The sequence below is a fragment of the Aquarana catesbeiana genome, linkage group LG06, assembly GCF_042186555.1.
Source record: "Aquarana catesbeiana isolate 2022-GZ linkage group LG06, ASM4218655v1, whole genome shotgun sequence".
NCBI classification, from domain to species: domain Eukaryota; kingdom Metazoa; phylum Chordata; class Amphibia; order Anura; family Ranidae; genus Aquarana; species Aquarana catesbeiana.
The window spans coordinates 267,059,254-267,077,366 of NC_133329.1; the positions used below are offsets into that span (position 1 = coordinate 267,059,254).

Sequence of the window (18,113 nt, forward strand, 5' to 3'; positions counted from 1 at the left end):
CAAAAAGAAAAAAAAAAATCATTTTGCCTATAATTCTACTTTAAACTGCCCATAGACTGAGGGAAATTAATCCGGTTCAGCAGGCACCGGCCACATTTCAATCCACTGGAAGTTTAGAGAGCATTCAATCTACTGTGACTGCTCATGAACAGGTTTGCTGTAAAACATTAGTTCGATCAGCACTGCAGGCTGCTAATCAGTGTATTCCGGCATTCCTCCACTGTCAGAATACAATGACACAGCAGTGAGGATTCCCGCATTCCACCTTGAATGTGTGGTTGACGAAATAGCGTATGACCAACTTAATCCTGCTAAATCTATGGCTAATCATTTCTTGACCCTTCAAAAATTTGGCATAGTTCCTGAGCTCACGATCCATAGGAGCAATTCAAAAGCACTCAAAATCTCCCCACCAAAATGCACACAAAACCTTTTGAGTGGTCATTTTAAATTTACAAGTTTCTTTTTCAGCTACCTTATTTAGGCGTTAACCCCCACCTTATTAAACAGCCACATGGACTCCTAAAACAAAGGAAGGAACAACACATCTTTCAGCTAGGTAAAATCACTGCTGTAAAAATTACCTTTTTGCCTAAAATTCTATGTTTCACTTGACGACTACCAAACAAAAACCTAGAACAGCAAACAAACATATTATACCATGGGGACCTAGGATTACCACACACACACACATTCTTAAGTGTTACCAAGCCTCACAGATGGCACCGTTCCGATTGCTCCATGTTACTTCAGAGACTCCACTGAGTATACTTAGAAGCATGTTTGTGCTGCCCAATAGGAACACATCTGCGCTCTGTAAACAGGTATATAGCTGCATTTTTTTATAAAGCAGTCACAGGGGGACATTACATGAATCAACCGAGAGGATAATGTAAATTTGACCCTAATTTAAACAGCAGGAGGGGAGGGGGCGTGCATGGACACAGAATTGACAGGCAGGGAAGGGAGGGTGGAGAGGATGGAGGAGAGCACAGAGGAGAGACAGGAGACACAGCGGATGACGGAGGCAGGTAAACGGACCACAAGGTCAGGGCTCAGCAGCCATGATATACCATGGTCAGTTTACAAAGAAGAGGGCAGAACCAGGCAGGATCAGCCAGGTATTTTAGGTAATACAGGGGGCCAAATTACACAGCACAAGCACTGTGCTGTATAACAATAGGGATGGAAGTATGTGCTATGTATAGCTTTTTACTAGTACAACTTATTATACAGCAATAGTGCCGATGTAACACTTTATACCACTATTTCCTCTTTGGTGTGTCGGCATGGGAAAGGTCTATGAGAGAGTAGTTTGTGTAAATCATTTAGTCCCACCCTCTGTTTCTGGTCTTGTCATAGATGTCTTGCAGTGCTGTGGACGGTTGGCTCCAGCTGGTTTTCCACTGTCTTGGGAGCTGCGACGCACACCAGAGAACTCCCCTTTGCCTCTTGAGACGCGGAGACTGGGGCCGTGTACCGCTGTGTGTTGATGCCACACCCCCATTGTCCTGCGCATGATGCCATGAGTCTAGCACATTGATCTAGATATTAAGGTAACAATGTGGTCTTTTCCTTTCTTTCCTGGCTTTCCACACCTTTGATTTTTATATTTTATCTTTTCTGGGATCTACTATGTTACTGCTTTATTATCTATTTTTAATCTACATCCTAGGTCCTACCTTCTACACTTTGTCGATTTCACTTCTTATCACCTGTGGTTCAACCCACATATTTACTAAGTATATTATACTGTGATTTGTCCAATCACTATAATAGTTATTTACTTATAAAGGTTTTTGGTGATATTATCCATACCTCCTTTATTCATGGGATATCGCACTCCTCGGAATATCTGTTCCCTGATGGGTCATCACCATTGTGCTTTGGGTTTTACCACCTCAGCTCCCGGGACTGATGAGTACCCCAGCTGGCCTCCAGTCCTAATCGCTTCACACCCACACTCCTACTTGATTCCTAGCAGGGTGGGTTCTCTTCCACCACCCTCTCTTTGTATCCCCCTCTCCCATGCTGAGACATTAATTTATAATTAATATTATCCATTTACATCTTTAGATACCTATATTGCATCTGCTCCTGATGAGTGGAGCTATTCCACGTTGTTTACATCCAGGATTGAATTTGTAACCCTACTGTACTATGCTGGTACTATTGTATATTTTTTACATTTATTTATATGGATCAAAAGAGTCTGGCAATACCATGTATTACTATTGCTATTATGCTTGTATGTATTACATGTATGGAATAAATATTTTATTTTCATCTAAAATTATTCCTTGTTTACAATTTACCATTATATAACGGTTTGCATGCTACCACTAGCTACTGGCCTGACATATTTGTACCCATTTATCTTGCATGCTTCATATAAAGTCCCACTGTTCTCCCCCCTAGTTAGTCGTGCGGTATAGCACGCTTTAAAAGGAACAGGTTTTTTTTTTTTAGGTTAATAAACCCTTTAAAACAGAAAGTATTTGCTATTTCCTCAAAAATCAAATGCATCTATGTCCAGACTATTGTGTGGTGTGTAGAGGGCACTGTGTTAGAGCTAATTACATTTGAACACAATATATACAGTGCAAAAAATCAACTGGAAAAACTTGATAAGAAATCATAGGTAGTAAAAAAATAATATATAAAGTCCCAAACAAAAAGTTCATAGTGGTCTAAAAACAACAAATTCTTCTATGTAGACAATCTTCCAAAGAAGTAGTGAGAAATCCTTCACCAAAACACAACGAACAACACCCAATGGGTGCTGAATATGAGATCTGCTTACCCAAGAGATTTGACTTCTTTACTTAAAAAGAAAGTCAATTAGCGCTTTGGCAGGATAATGCCTGCTCACATATATGGACTGGAGATGTAAAGAGCCCTCCTCCCCAGGGTTATGCATGGGTTATATGAAAAAAAACAATGGAGATCCATAGCGTAATTCTATTTATTAAAAAAGGTATAAAATACAAAAAGCCAAAAGGCCGCTTACATTTACAAGTGCCTAGACCCGGCACTTGGGCTGCTGGCTCGTCTATGCTGAAAGTGTGTGCAGATGCCTTGCTTCCACCTCCATGGTTGGCGTGCTTTCCACCATCCGGGAAGAAACAGCCAAAGGGACTGGAAATTACGTGGAATAGCGTGACCAGGTACTGCTCCCAAATGTAAATGTAAGTGGCTTTTTGTATTTTATACCTTTTTTAACCACTAGTCTACCGCCCACCGTCATATGACGGCGGGACGGTAAGCCTCTTGTTCTGGTCGGACGTCTTATGTCGTGAGCCCGTTTAAACAGGGCATGCGTGCGATCGTGTGCACACAGCCCTGTACTGCACCGACAGGGGTGAACAGCCACTGGGCATGGCTGTTTACCACGTGATCGTCCGTGATGAAGTCACGGCCGATCACAATGGTAACTCCCTGCATTGCACGGCGCATGCGCGCGATCGTGTGCGCACTGCGCATGCACGTCGGTGGCGGTATGTTCCCGGGAACACTGCTCGTCACCGACGATAGTACACAGCCATTGGCCAGGGCTGTGTACCACGTGATTGGCTGTGATCCATTCACAGTCGATCACTAAATGTAAACAAAGAGCTGTCACTAGCTGTTACTAGCTCTTCTCTCCTCACACACCGTTTCCAGTGTGAGGAGAGAAGAGCCAGAAGCAGTGAGTTACAGATCTATGTTTAGTAGTGTCTGCATCAACACCACACCTGTCCCATCGCCCCCCACCCCAATTGTCATCTGTCACCCAACAGTCACCCCATAAAAGTGCACCTGTCACATAAGAGACTGCCATCAGTGACCATCAGCGGTGCAACCATCACCCACCAGTGACCGTGCCCGGTCACCCGTCACCCACCAGTGACCGTGCCCCGTCACCCACCAGTGACCGTGCCCCGTCACCCACCAGTGACCGTGCCCCGTCACCCACCAGTGACCGTGCCCCGTCACCCACCAGTGACCGTGCCCCGTCACCCGTCACCCACCAGTGACCGTGCCCCGTCACCCGTCACCCACCAGTGACCGTGCCCTGTCACCCACCAGTGACCGTGCCCTGTCACCCACCAGTGACCGTGCCCTGTCACCCACCAGTGACCGTGCCCTGTCACCCACCAGTGACCGTGCCCTGTCACCCACCAGTGACCGTGCCCTGTCACCCGTCACCCACCAGTGACCGTGCCCCGTCACCCACCAGTGACCGTGCCCCGTCACCCACCAGTGACCGTGCCCCGTCACCCACCAGTGACCGTGCCCCGTCACCCACCAGTGACCGTGCCCCGTCACCCATCAGTGACCGTGCCCCGTCACCCACCAGTGACCGTGCCCCGTCACCCACCAGTGACCGTGCCCCGTCACCCACCAGTGACCGTGCCCCGTCACCCACCAGTGACCGTGCCCCGTCACCCACCAGTGACCTTGCCCTGTCACCCGTCACCCACCAGTGACCGTGCCCTGTCACCCACCAGTGACCGTGCCCTGTCACCCACCAGTGACCGTGCCCTGTCACCCACCAGTGACCGTGCCCTGTCACCCGTCACCCACCAGTGACCGTGCCCTGTCACCCGTCACCCACCAGTGACCGTGCCCTGTCACCCACCAGTGACCGTGCCCTGTCACCCACCAGTGACCGTGCCCTGTCACCCACCAGTGACCGTGCCCTGTCACCCACCAGTGACCGTGCCCTGTCACCCACCAGTGACCGTGCCCTGTCACCCGTCACCCACCAGTGACCGTGCCCTGTCACCCGTCACCCACCAGTGACCGTGCCCTGTCACCCGTCACCCACCAGTGACCGTGCCCTGTCACCCAGTGACCATCAGCGGTGCACCCGTCACCCATCTGTGACCGTCGCCTGTCAACCATCTGTGACCATCACCTGTTACCGTCCGTGGCCTGTCACCCATCTGTGACCATCACCTGTCACCGTCCGTGGCCTGTCACCCATCAGTGACCATCGTCTGTCACCCATCACCCATCAGTGACCGTGCCCTGTCACCCATCACCCATCAGTGACCGTGCCCTGTCACCCATCAGTGACCATCAGCGGTGCACCTGTCACCCATCAGTGACCGTGCCCTGTCACCCATCAGTGACCGTCGCCTGTCAACCATCTGTGACCATTACCCATCACCGTCCGTGGCCTGTCACCCATCAGTGACCATTGCCTGTCACCCATCAGTGACCATTGCCTGTCACCCATCAGTGACCATCGCCCATCACACCATCATCACCTCTCAGTGAACGTCACCTGCCACCCATCTCACAGCCCATCAGTGACCGTCACCTGCCACCCATTTGTCACCCGTCGCACAGCTACCCGCCACACAGCCATGTCCAAAAGAGTTTATACTAGTGAGGAGGCATTCCAGATCCTCTCCATGACTGATGAGAGCACCGGGGAGTTCTCATCAGATTCCAATTCTGATTCTGAATCAAATTCGGCATTTGAACCAATCGAGAGTAGTAATGATTCGGATGAAGAATGGGTCCCTCCTAAAAGGGCACGACACTCTGGAAACCAGGAAGCCGCCAGCAACCAGGATTATATTCCCAGGCCCAGTACCAGCGATGCTGCCAGAAATAGGCCACAGGAACAAAGCCCGAGTACCAGTGCTGCCGCCAGCAAAATGCCCCAAGAACAAAGGCCCAGTACCAGTGCTGCCGCCAGCGATAGGCCCCGCGCACAAATGCCCAGGCCCAGTACCAGTGCTGCCACATCACACCCGAGCACCAGCACAGGAAATTCAACTCCCCCAACTACTGGAGTGTCACATCCCCCAAGAGCCAGGGCCGCTACATACATGCCAGATGGTCTTGCCAACCCAACATGGCTGCCTTCCAGCTCGGGATCACCAATTATTCCCCCTTTCACAGCACAGCCAGGTGTGCAGGCCAACACCCAAAATTTCACAGAGATCAATTTTTTTCACCTGTTTTTGCCCGACATTTTGCTGCAATTCATTGTGGACCAGACAAATTTGTATGCCCAGCAGTATATTGCCAGCAACCCCCAATCATCTTATGCCCGTCCGTTTGAGTGGACAGATTTGAATTTGGAGGAGTTCAAATTGTTTTTGGGCCTCACCCTAAACTTGGGGCTTACAAAAAAAAAATGAAGGACATACCTATTGGTCCATCAACCCCATCCACCATATGCCCATGTATTCTGCCACAATGCCCAGGTCCCGATATGAGAGGATTATGAGATTCTTTCATGTTAACGACAACACCCAGTGCCCTCCCCGCAATCATATAAATTCCGATAAGTTATACAAGATTCGCCCACTGATAAATTTATTTTCCCAACGATTTGCAGAACTCTATGTCCCCGAGAAGCATATATGTGTGGATGAGTCCCTTTTATCATTTTCAGGCCGGCTAGGAATAAAACAATATATTCCTAGCAAAAAGGCCAAATACGGAGTAAAATTTTACAAGCTCTGTGAGGAAGCCACGGGATATCTGTATGCGTTCCGCATATATGAAAGAAGAGATTCCCAGCTCCAGCCCCCTGAGTGCCCGGCCTACATGGGCACAACTGGAAAAATCATATGGGACCTGGCTTACCCACTTCTGAAAAAAGGATATCATATATACCTGGACAACTTTTATACCAGCCTGCCCCTTTTCACACACCTATATATCGAAAAAACCCTGGCTTGCGGAACCTCAAGAAAAAATAGGAAGGGCTTCCCACAATCCATAGTGAACAAAAAGCTGCAAAGGGGGGAAAGAGCACTGAGATGCAATGAAGTGCTGGCCTTGAGGTGGAAGGATAACAGGAACGTGCACATGATGTCCACCATTCACGATGACACTATGGTTGTAGTTCAGTGAAGACGAGGTCCCATTGAAAAACCGACATGTGTCCAAGACTATAATCTCTACATGGGGATGGATTTCAATGACCAAATGATTCAGCCTTATTTGTCAATAAGGAGGTGCCAATTCTGGTACAAGAAGGTAGCAATTTATCTAATCCATTTGGCTGTTTACAATTCCTACACAAAATCCACAGAAAGCCCCGCCCCCTTCCTAAAATTCATAGAAGTAGTAGTCACGTCCCTCATCTATCAACAAAGACCCCCCCCAAAAGACCTTCGCTCTGATGCTGTTAGCCGACTTCATGAACGCCAATTCCCGTACAACATTCCACCATCGGAAGCAGGCCGAAGACGGCAAAAAAGATGTTGCGTGTGCAGCAGAAGAGGTTTTCGAAAAGATACCAGCTTCCATTGTCCCCAGTGTCCCTCCCAACCTGGCCTTTGCATTGGTGAATGCTTTGAACTGTATCATACATCCCTAAATTATTAGCCCATATTTTCCCCATTTTCGCTGATCATTTTCCATGCTTCCCCAAATAACCATGCCACTGCCTTCCATGTGAACTGACCCTGGCCTGCTTTTTGACTATGCCTCCGCCTACCATTTGGACTGCTTCCACATGAACTGACCCTGGCCTGTTTTGACTATGCCTCTGCCCACCGTTTGGACTGCTTGCACGTCAACTGACCCTGGCCTGTTTTGTGACTATGCTTCTGCCCACCGCTTGGACTGCTTGCACGTGAACTGACTCTGGCCTGTTTCATGGACTATGCTTTTGCATACCGCTTGGACTGATCTGTTGCCCTGCTACTATAGTACACAGGTCTCACATGTGAGGGGCTCCAGAATAGTTTTTCTGAATGGAGAAAACAGTTTTTTTTGTTTTCTCCGGGTTTTGTAATTTCTGCATTAGGGTCTGGAGTCCGGAGGCTTCATAGAGATTTGGGTGGGTCGAAGCCTCTACCCCTGTGCCCCTGTGCACAGGTCTTACCCGATTGCGGCCCTCAGCCTGCTGCTGACTTACTGCCATCATGCCTTTGCCTGCAGCATGAACGGACCACACCTCTGCCTGCTACCTGGACTATGCAAATAATTAGCTGTAGCAAGAGGCAGTATGTTTATGAAGGGCTGGAGAGCGGTACAATAATGAGTGTCTGCAGGTAACAGTGTACCAGGACCAATATTATGGCTGTGCTGGCTGTCTCTGCCTGGACAATTTCTATGGACAAATGCTTTGGCTGGGCTGACAATATCCTTGTGCTGACTATAGACAATATTCCTGCCTGCTGCCTGGATAATTACTATTGCTGTCGCTAAGCACATCCCTGACTGCTGCCTGGACCAGTGCTCTCTTCTGTGGACACTACTAAAAGCACAGGTAATACTTTTTTTTTACCCTTTCCGCAATAGAATTTATTTTGGATTGTAATTCTTGGTATGTACATGCTATGTGTTAGAAATATGAAGGGCCTTCAAAAATTATAGGTTGCCAGGAAATTATCTATGTAATGTATGCTCCTAGAATGCCTGATGGTGCTACATGGATGTTGGGCCTCTGTATGTGGCCAAGCTGTGTAAAAGTCTCACACATGTGGTATCGTCATACTCAGGAGGAGTAGCAGAATGTATTTTGGGGTGTAATTTTTGCTATGTGTTGGAAATATCTTATAAATGGACAACTTTGTGTAAAAAAAAATGCGTTTTCATTTTTTTTTTCCACATGTTCCAAAAACTTCTGGAAAAAAAATAACCGTTCAAAAGACTCATTATGCCTCATAGATTATACATTGGGATGTTTGCTTTCCAAAATGGGGTCATTTTGTGGGCAATTCCTTTGTGCTGGTGCTCCAGGGCCTTCAAAAGTGTAATAGGTGGTTGAGAAATGAGATGTGCAATTTATGCTTGTAGATCGCCTGATGATGCTACTTCAATGTCGGGCCTTTGTATGTGGCCAGGCTGTGTAAAAGTCCCACACATGTGGTATCGCCATACTCAGGAGTAGCAGAATGTATTTTGGGGTGTCATTTTTGCTATGCATTTGCTATGTGTTGGAAATATCTTATAAATGAACGCCTTTGTGTAAAAAAAAAAGCGTTTTCATTTTTTTTTCTACATGTTCCAAAAACTTCTGGAAAAAAAATAACCGTTCAAAAGACTCATTATGCCTCATAGATTATACATTGGGGTGTTTGCTTTCCAAAATGGGCTCATTTTGTGGGCAATTCCTTTGTACTGGTGCTCCAGGGCCTTCAAAATTGTAATAGGTGGTTGAGAAATAAGATGTGCAATTTATGCTTGTAGATCGCCTGATGATGCTACTTCAATGTTGGGCCTTTGAATGTGGCCAGGCTGTGTAAAAGTCCCACACATGTGGTATCCCCATACTCAGGAGGAATAGCAGAATGTATTTTGGGGTGTAATTTGTTGTATGCATATGCTCTGTGAGAGAAATAACCAGTTAATATGACAATTTTGAAAAAAAAAAAAAAAATCTTCCTTTTGCAAAGAATTGTGGGAAAAAATTACAACTTAAAAATACTCACCATGCTACTTACTTAATACCTTGGAATGTCTACTTTCTAAAAAAGAGACATTTGGGGGGTATTTATATTTTTCTGACTTGTTAGTACCTTAAGAAATGAAATTCACCTTATGTACTGAAGGCCTGATCAGATGTTTTCAATTTTCAGTGATTGGCACCATAGTTTGTAGACTCTATAACTTTCACAAAGACCAAATAATATACACTAATTTGGGTTATTTTTACCAAAGATATATAGCAGTATAAATTTTGGCCAAAATGTATGAAGAAAAATTACTAATTTGCTAAATTTTATGAAAAAACAAAGAAAAGGGCAATTTTTCACAAAATTTACGGTCTTTTTTTATTTATAGCACAAAAAATAAAAAACCCATTAGTGATTAAATACCACCAAAAGAAAGCTCTATTTGTGTGAAAAAGGGACACACATTTCATTTGGGTACAGTGTTGCATGACTAAGTAATTGTCATTCAAAGTGTGAGAGCACCAAAAGCTGAAAATTGGTCTGGGCAGGAAGGGGGTTTAAGTGCCTTGTATTGAGGTGGTTAATAAATAGAATTATGCTTTGGATCTCCATTGTTTTTTCCATATATCCCATGCATAACCCTGGGGAAGAAGGCTCTTTACATCTCCAGTCCATATATGTGAGCAGGCATTATCCTGCCAAAGTGCTAATTGACTTTATTTTTAAGTAAAGAAGTCAAATCTCTTGGGTAAGCAGATCTCATATTCAGCACCCATTGGGTGTTGTTCATTGTGTTTTGGTGAAGGATTTCTCACTACTTCTTTGGAAGATTGTCTACACTGAAGAATTTGCTGTCTTTAGACCACTATGAACTTTTTGTTTGGGACTTTATATATTATTTTACTACCTATGATTGATTCAGTTTTTCTTATCATTAAGTTTTTCCAATTGATTTTTTGCACTGTATATATTGTATTCAAATGTAATTAGCTCTAACACAGCGCCCTCTACACACCACACAATTGTCTATTACCACATCAATATTAGGGGAGCAGCATATATTTTTTGTATAACATTATTTTCATTATTCTTTTTTTTTTTTTTTCTATTTTGTTTGGCGCGGAGTACACACATATCATTATGTCCAGACTATAGAGATATATTTTTAACGAGCAGTAAAGAAGTGCTAAGGGCCCATTCATTCCAGGTGCATTGGGCTGCACTGGGCAACCTTGCTTGGCGCATTTCCAACCCATGGACAAGGCAAACTGCTCTTATATCCTATTTGTTTGGTTAACACCACTGCATTGCGATGTGCTCAAAAAGTAGGACATCCAGTAATTCGCTGCAGTGAATGAACATGAATGTAATGGAACTTTGTGACATTCTGATAAAGTAAAAAAAAAAGTTAAAAAAAAAAAAGAAGAATTACACACTGTGATGCACAGCACACACCAGTGCCCGTGTTATGTTGCTAGGGTGAGGGCGAGCTGAACTTTTCTCCACAACATCACATCTGAGGTGGCTGAGGGTCTTTTTAAAAGTGATTTTACAGCTTGTTGTAATATGTACACTTTAATGTGATTAATTTATTTTTTAAAGTAAACCTAAGTCAATTTCTGGGACTCAACAAGTACTGCCTGCAATGAGTTTTCCAACACAAATTGAATGGATGATGTTTTTGACATGCCCCTTTTAGTTACTGGCATAAAAAAAAATAACCCAGCCTCTGCTCATCAGTGAATTACCAGCTACGAAGGAAAAACATGCCAAGGCCAATAACCATCTGTACCATCGCACTATTTACCACTGCTTAATAAAGTGGCCACATGCACACTGGGAGTTGTAGCTCAAAATCACATAGTGGAATTGAACAGCTGCAGTCTGTACACTTTCTCACTGTAATTTTTTTAAACGCAGCAATTAAAAACTACAAATATACTATTTTAATTGCAATGAGCTTAAAGCTTAGCTGAGCTTGTTTAGCATTATACAAACTGAAATCAGAACCCTGGACCCACATACAGTACTCATTTTGGGAAAAACAGCTTGCTATAGAAAGAGGACAACCATGGCGATTGTTCCTTTTAGTTTCCACAGTTATATTCTAATAGGTTCCCTCTAAGCATGGTATAGTGCACATCATCACGTTATACTCTCACCAGTATTAAAGCAAGTAAAAAGTATCCAATACCTGACAAGTAAAACTTTGTGCTCTGTATTGGTAAAAAGGAAGTTATGAAATCATGAATAAGATCAAACCTATTTAATGCATTAGTTATCACAGCCCCATTAATTAACCTAAAAAGTCGATAACCGTAAGTAGATAACAGTACAAAAAAAAGAAAGAAAACATTTAGGAGAATAATATAGAGCTAGAAACACAAGGGAGAGGAGGCAGCACTACATGTTAGAACATAAGCCATGCAAATAAAAGACAGTGCAGAGTCATTTCCATCTATTATTTAGAGGGTAGAGTAATTGATGCACACATGTCCATTCCACTGCATATTCTTATTAAAAAACAATATAACATAAGAAGCCATGTTTAAAGGAATAGGAAAAACACTAGCGAAACGACTTTATGAGTTTCATACACCATTTTCTTATTTTTTCCCTAACGACCTAGATATTGTTGTAGAAGTTATTTATTAGATGTATCAAAGTGACACAAACCAATTATGTAAAAAGATATGTACAAATGCACCTACCTCTATTGTTCCAGCAACCACACAAACAGGAGCAATAATACTGTGATAGCATCAGAAAGGCTACTATTGCAACAAGATCACAACAGAAATGGAGCAACATTTAGTGTATCTATTGATGCACTATGTCTCAAAAGAAACAGCTAGTGAAGCCAGAAGTTCAATAAAGTAAAAAATAAAAAACATGCATCAAGAATAGAGGTAGGAGATGCATTTGAGTTGTCTGACATAATCAACTATTACTAGCTGTCATTCTTTTAGCACATGTTAGAATATGACAGCTGCAAACTCATTGGTTGCTGTGAGAAAACACAACACAGACACATTTCTCACCTCCAGGTTCTATAAAATGGCCTCAATGTATAAAGCAGAGCATGCTGATGGATTAAGTATAGTCTGCTCCAAGTGTTTATCATTGGTATACAAGAAAAAAATCATATCAGCATGTCATGTTAGGAAGTAACATCAGAAATATAAACCTCTTGCCATCAATGACTGATGAGATGATTGTTTTTGTCAGCATGTATGAAACTGATAAAGGACATCTGTTTTTATGAATGTAAAAAGATAATGAGCACATGCTTATGAATGTTATACAGCTCCACGTGCCCATTTATCCATTTCACAGTTGGTATAGCTTATCTGCAGGGGAGAAGGAGATCATGCAGATGGAAAGAGCAAGCTTCATCACCTTAGTCAGCAAGTGAGAGGGCTTTCCTGCAATGTTTCTGAGCAGAAGGGAGGTCTCCCTGTCCAGATAGGAATGCTTGCACAGAAACAAACACAGAGAGAGAAAGTGGAAAATACAATTACAAGAAAAATTTCTGCAAGTCATAATCATTTGCGTGTGTTGATTAATATAGCTGTCGTGCAAAGGAAAAGATATGATCAATAATGCATAATATGGTTTATATCCAAACAAGCGCTTCAAGAGGTTCCAGAGATTAATTTAAACACATATATATATATATATATATATATATATATATATATATATATATATATATCTGTATTACATTTCACTTTTATTAACTGGAATATTCATAAAAGTTTAATAGAACAACATTTCTCCATATTAACATCTATAATATTGTGGAATAATGTATTAATATTTAGTACTCTTTTGCTGAAAGGTAACACATGAAATTACCTGGTCATAAAAAAATGGTTATGCACAAGGACTGCTAAAAGCTTGTTCACATGATATGCATTTTCAGATTTGTTACAATGCATTCTTGAAGGGCCACATTTTAACTTGAATGACAAAAAGCAGTTTACATACCAAAAACTGCAGTACAGTCCCCTCTCTAAAGAGTCCCATCTAAACCCCTAGAATAAACGGGGTAGTTCTAATATTCTAAACCATGCACATGAACATTTTCATCAAAATTTGCAAATCAGCAATTTCAATCAGTTTATTTATAAAACAGAATTTGGGCAATGCTCAAAAATGATGCCTAGACAGCAAAGCAGAGCTTCTACAGATAGTGCTATAAAATATATCATTTTACAAACACTAGAACATTATTTTTGGCTTTGTATGTAACAGAAGCCGAGTTTGTACTGCCTCAGCATCCAGATTTTACCATCTTTCTAGTCTATGATATGAGCAATTCCCACAGATCACGATTGAATGGATAGAATATAAAGGCTCTTGTGTATGTGGTCATTTTATAACTGGTTCAATTGTTCACCACTTGATACAGAAATCTGTCAGGCATCGTCATGCTGGTCTATTCTCAAATCTGTTAAATACAAGGCTGCATGCAACAGAAAATGGTTTTGCATTTGTGTTAAATTGCAGTTGGACCTGCACACATAACCTGTGGTTGGTCCTCAGGGCAGTAAATATTCAAGGCACTCCATAAACTTGCATTGTCGACTACTCTGCCCAAGTAAAATTATGTGACTGGGGTGGACTTAGGGAAGTGGTAACTGAAGAGATGGGGGCTAGGGAGAACGGAAAGACACTGGCAGCCCCACTGAGCTGCAGGAGAAGTGTGTCACAATAATGATTTTGGAAGGTTTTCTAATGGTTTAATCAATATGGCCCAGGAGCACCTAGTTGCTGAGTATCTTTCTTTGACCTATTACCTTGTACTTTTGGGTTGCTGAAGACAGATAAAACACCACATCACATGTATATCACTGAACCCAATTTGTACAACTACTGTTACTGGAGGCCTACTGCTAACCTCTAGACTTGAATGCTTCTAAATAATCTGCTGAACATTTGAGTTCTGCGAGCATTGTATTCAAAATTCTACAAATATAAATACATAATCTCTAAACATCAAAATTATTATTATTTACCATGCTTTGATCTGCCATAAAATGGGTTGGCATTTAATTATTCCTTTAAAATGGCAACATATAAAAAGAACAAACCAGAACAAGATACATTAATAATGAATATCATTTTGCATAGTAGATTTGTTGCTGTGTTTGCGAGATTTGTTTTAAATGAAAACGTGCCAAAATTTAACAGTAGAACCAATTATGCATGACCTTTGTACCAGCACACTGTGCATGAAGTGCTTATTAGCAAATATTTCACAATAGTATACACAAAGTATACCCCTTCTTAAAAATATAAACAGGCTCCAAAGTATTCATCAGGCTGCATGTTCACTAACAATCGCTCTATAAGCAGGGGTAGCAGAGAGGGAAGTGTCACAATTAGCTGTGAGTGCATAATTGGTGCTACTAGAAGTTTATCAACCACCAGCTAAAACCATGTAGCGATCAACATCTTTGGGGACATTAGGAATGGCTACATTAACATACAGGTAAAAAAAAAAATTTGCAAAAAAATTCAAATGGCAGACTAATTATTCTTTAGTTCCATGTAAGTACTACACAAGTTCAAATGAACTGCAGTACAATGTAAAACTGGAATCAATGCCTTAAAACAGAAGTTTGATTTTGTGTAGATTAATTAGAAAATATAATTATTATGGACAGCACTCCCGCACCCTCTGTTAAAGGCAACCTGTGCTGAAAGAAACATGCAGCCATCGCATACCTTTATATGAATATGCTAGTTGCTTAGTATTGACTGGTTCGATACTCTCTATGTTGCTAAACTCTAGCACAAGCATGAAGTCTAAGCAAAGTCAGAACTTCTGATCTTTGCATGTGTTCCCGATCAGTGGCGTCAACTAGAACAGAGGCCAGGTTACCACATTTCAATATTTACATATTCAAAACAAGTAGCAAATAAGCTTTAAAGGATAAGTTCACCTTTTGTAACATGTTACACCCATACTCAGGGTGTAACATGTAACAAATACACCGCCACCCACACCTCTCCCCCCAGGCGACTCACCGTTGTGACAGGGAGGGGGATATTCTCACCCCAGCTCTCTGTCACAATCTGCAAAGAACGTGGCCATGCCGGGCTCTGCCCGCATCATTCATTTACAGAGCTGTGAATGGAAAACTACAAGGTCTGGCAGCCTTTGCGGCTGTAGGCTTGTAGTTCTCAATGAACCACCACAGTGCTGTTGAGTTCACCAATGCTTCCTGTTCCTGTACGATGTATGACCAGGCAGCTTACACGCAGAGTCTGCAAGAGCCCTGCATTGCACCCACAATCAGCAATGATTTCCGGGCTCCCAATAAAAAAACTAAATGCACATTTTTTTTACCTGAAAAAAGATGTGCATTTATTATTATTTTTTTTTAAAAGGTGAACTTATCTTTTAAACAAGCGCCCACCAATCTCTGTAGTGGCAGGCACTTGTGAGGCGTTAATGCTCAAAGTGCACAAAAGAAGTAATAAAGTTGCTCAAGTCGGTTTCAGCCCTCTGCTCTCCTCCTTCTTTCCTGCTTTGTGTTTAAAGCTGAGGTTGAATTACTATTATATATACACACACACACACACACACATAGATAAACCACTGGCAAAAAAAGTGAGTACACCCCCTAAGTGAAAATGCCCAAATTGGGCCCAATTAGCCATGTTCTCTCCACGATGTCATCTGACTTGTTAGTGTTACAAGGTCTCAGGCGTGAATGGGGAGCAGGTTTGTTAAATTTGGTGTTAATTGCTCTCACCTCTCATACTGGTCACACACACAAGTTCAACATGGCACCTCATGGCAAAAAACTCTGAGGATCTGAAAAAAAGAATTGTTGCTCTATATAAAGATGGCCTAGGCTATAAGAAGATTGTCAAGGCCCTGAAACTGAGCTGCAGCACACTGGCCAAGACCATACAGTGGTTTAACAGGACAGGTTCCACTCAGAACAGGCCTCGCCATGGACGACAAAAGAAGTTGAGTGCACGTGCTCAGCGCCATATCTTTGGGAAATAGACGTATAAGTACTGCTAGCATTGCTGCAGAGGTTGAGGGGGTGGGGGGTCAGCCTGTCAGTGCTCAGACTATATGGCGCACACTGCATCAAATTAGTCTGCATGACTGTCGTCCCAGAAGGAAGCCTCTTCTAAAGATGATGCACAAATAAGCCCGCAGTTTCCTGAAGACAAGCAGACTAAGGACATGGATTACTGGAACCATGTCCTGTGGTCTGATGAGACCAAGATAAACTTATTTGATTCAGATGGTGTCAAGCGTGTGTGGCGGCAACCGGGTCAGGTGTACAAAGACAAGTGTGTCTTGCCTACAGTCAAACATGGTGGTGGGAGTGTCATGGTCTGGGGCTGCATGAGTGCTGCCGGCACTGGGGAGCTACAGTTCATAGAGGGAACCATGAATGCCAACATGTACTGTGACCTACTGAAGCAGAGCATGATCCCCTCCCTTCAGAGACTGGCTTGCAGGGCAGTATTCCAACATGATAACGACCTCAAACATACCTCCAAGACGACCATTGCCTTGTTATAGAAGCTGAGGTTAAAGGTAATGAACTGGCTAAGATGGCCCCAGACCTAAACCCTATTGAGCATCTGTGGGACATCCTCAAACAGGAGGAGTGCAAGGTCTCTAACATCCACCAGCTCTGTGATGTTATCATGGAGGAGTGGAAGAGGACTCCAGTGGCAACCTGTCAAGCTCTGATGAACTCCATGCCCAAGAGGGTTAAGGCAGTGCTGGAAAATAGTGGTGGCCACACAAAATATTGACTCTTTGGGCCCAATTTGGACATTTTCACTTAGGGGTGTACTCACTTTTGTTGCCAGCGGTTTAGACAATAATGGCTGTGTGTTGAGTTATTTTGAGGGGACAGCAAATTTACACTGTTATACAAGCTGTACACTCACTGATTTACATTGTAGCAAAGTGTCATTTCTTCAGTGTTGTCACATGAAAAGCTATAATTATGTATATACTATATATATATATATATATATATATATATATATATATATATATATATATACACACACACATACACACACACACACACATACATACACCACACACAATATATATATATATATATTTTGGGATACAGCACCAAACACATTAGTTATATTTTGTGTATCACATTACCTGAAGGCTGCTACTTTTTCTAAAAATACTTCTCGCAGGCACCACCAGACTCTCTACTGAGTACATGTCTCCTAGTGCTGTGAGTGTTAACTGCAGCCACTGCCCCTGAGAATGGCAGGATCTTCACCACCCATTCACAGAATGTGATGCATTGTGGGAGTGTAGTAATAGGAGTTTTGAATGGCAGAGAGGGCAGATGGGGACGGGCGAATGATACAACTTTTTTCAGAAACAGTAGCTGCAGTTAACCTATTCCTTGCTGGGAAAAAAAATGAACTAATGCTGATATTAAACAAAGCACTTCTTGCTGCAAATTTTAATTACTCCACAGTGCCTGCAACTACAGAAGGTAAGTTCTTGTTTTAAGGTATATTTACTGCTTTTTAGGAATATGTAAATATTTGAATGCCCATAGCCTGATCACAGTTCTATTTCAAAGTATTTAAGGCCTACACAAAGAATACTCTCTAAATCTAAACCAACATAATGGGACCATTGTAGGCTACCTAAATACACAATAGCAATTATTGATAAAAAATATAATTTTTTTATACAAGACTATAAAAACAAGTGCGGCTGAAGTATAGTAG

At 42.6% G+C, this 18,113-nt stretch overlaps 1 protein-coding gene across 7 annotated transcripts in view; it reads right to left on the reverse strand.

The window, feature by feature from the left end:
* The window catches only part of RAPH1 (Ras association (RalGDS/AF-6) and pleckstrin homology domains 1), a 345,430-nt gene that overhangs the window by 123,805 nt on the left and 203,512 nt on the right, over positions 1-18,113 (reverse strand). For 6 of the 7 annotated variants that reach the window (XM_073633353.1, XM_073633355.1, XM_073633350.1 and 3 more), the window contains one exon: positions 12,756-12,830. The exons of the other annotated variant lie outside the window; for it this stretch is intronic. In XM_073633353.1, the coding sequence (XP_073489454.1) occupies positions 12,756-12,830 (75 nt within the window). The remainder of the gene's footprint in view (positions 1-12,755; positions 12,831-18,113) is intronic. 7 annotated transcript variants of the gene reach the window in all.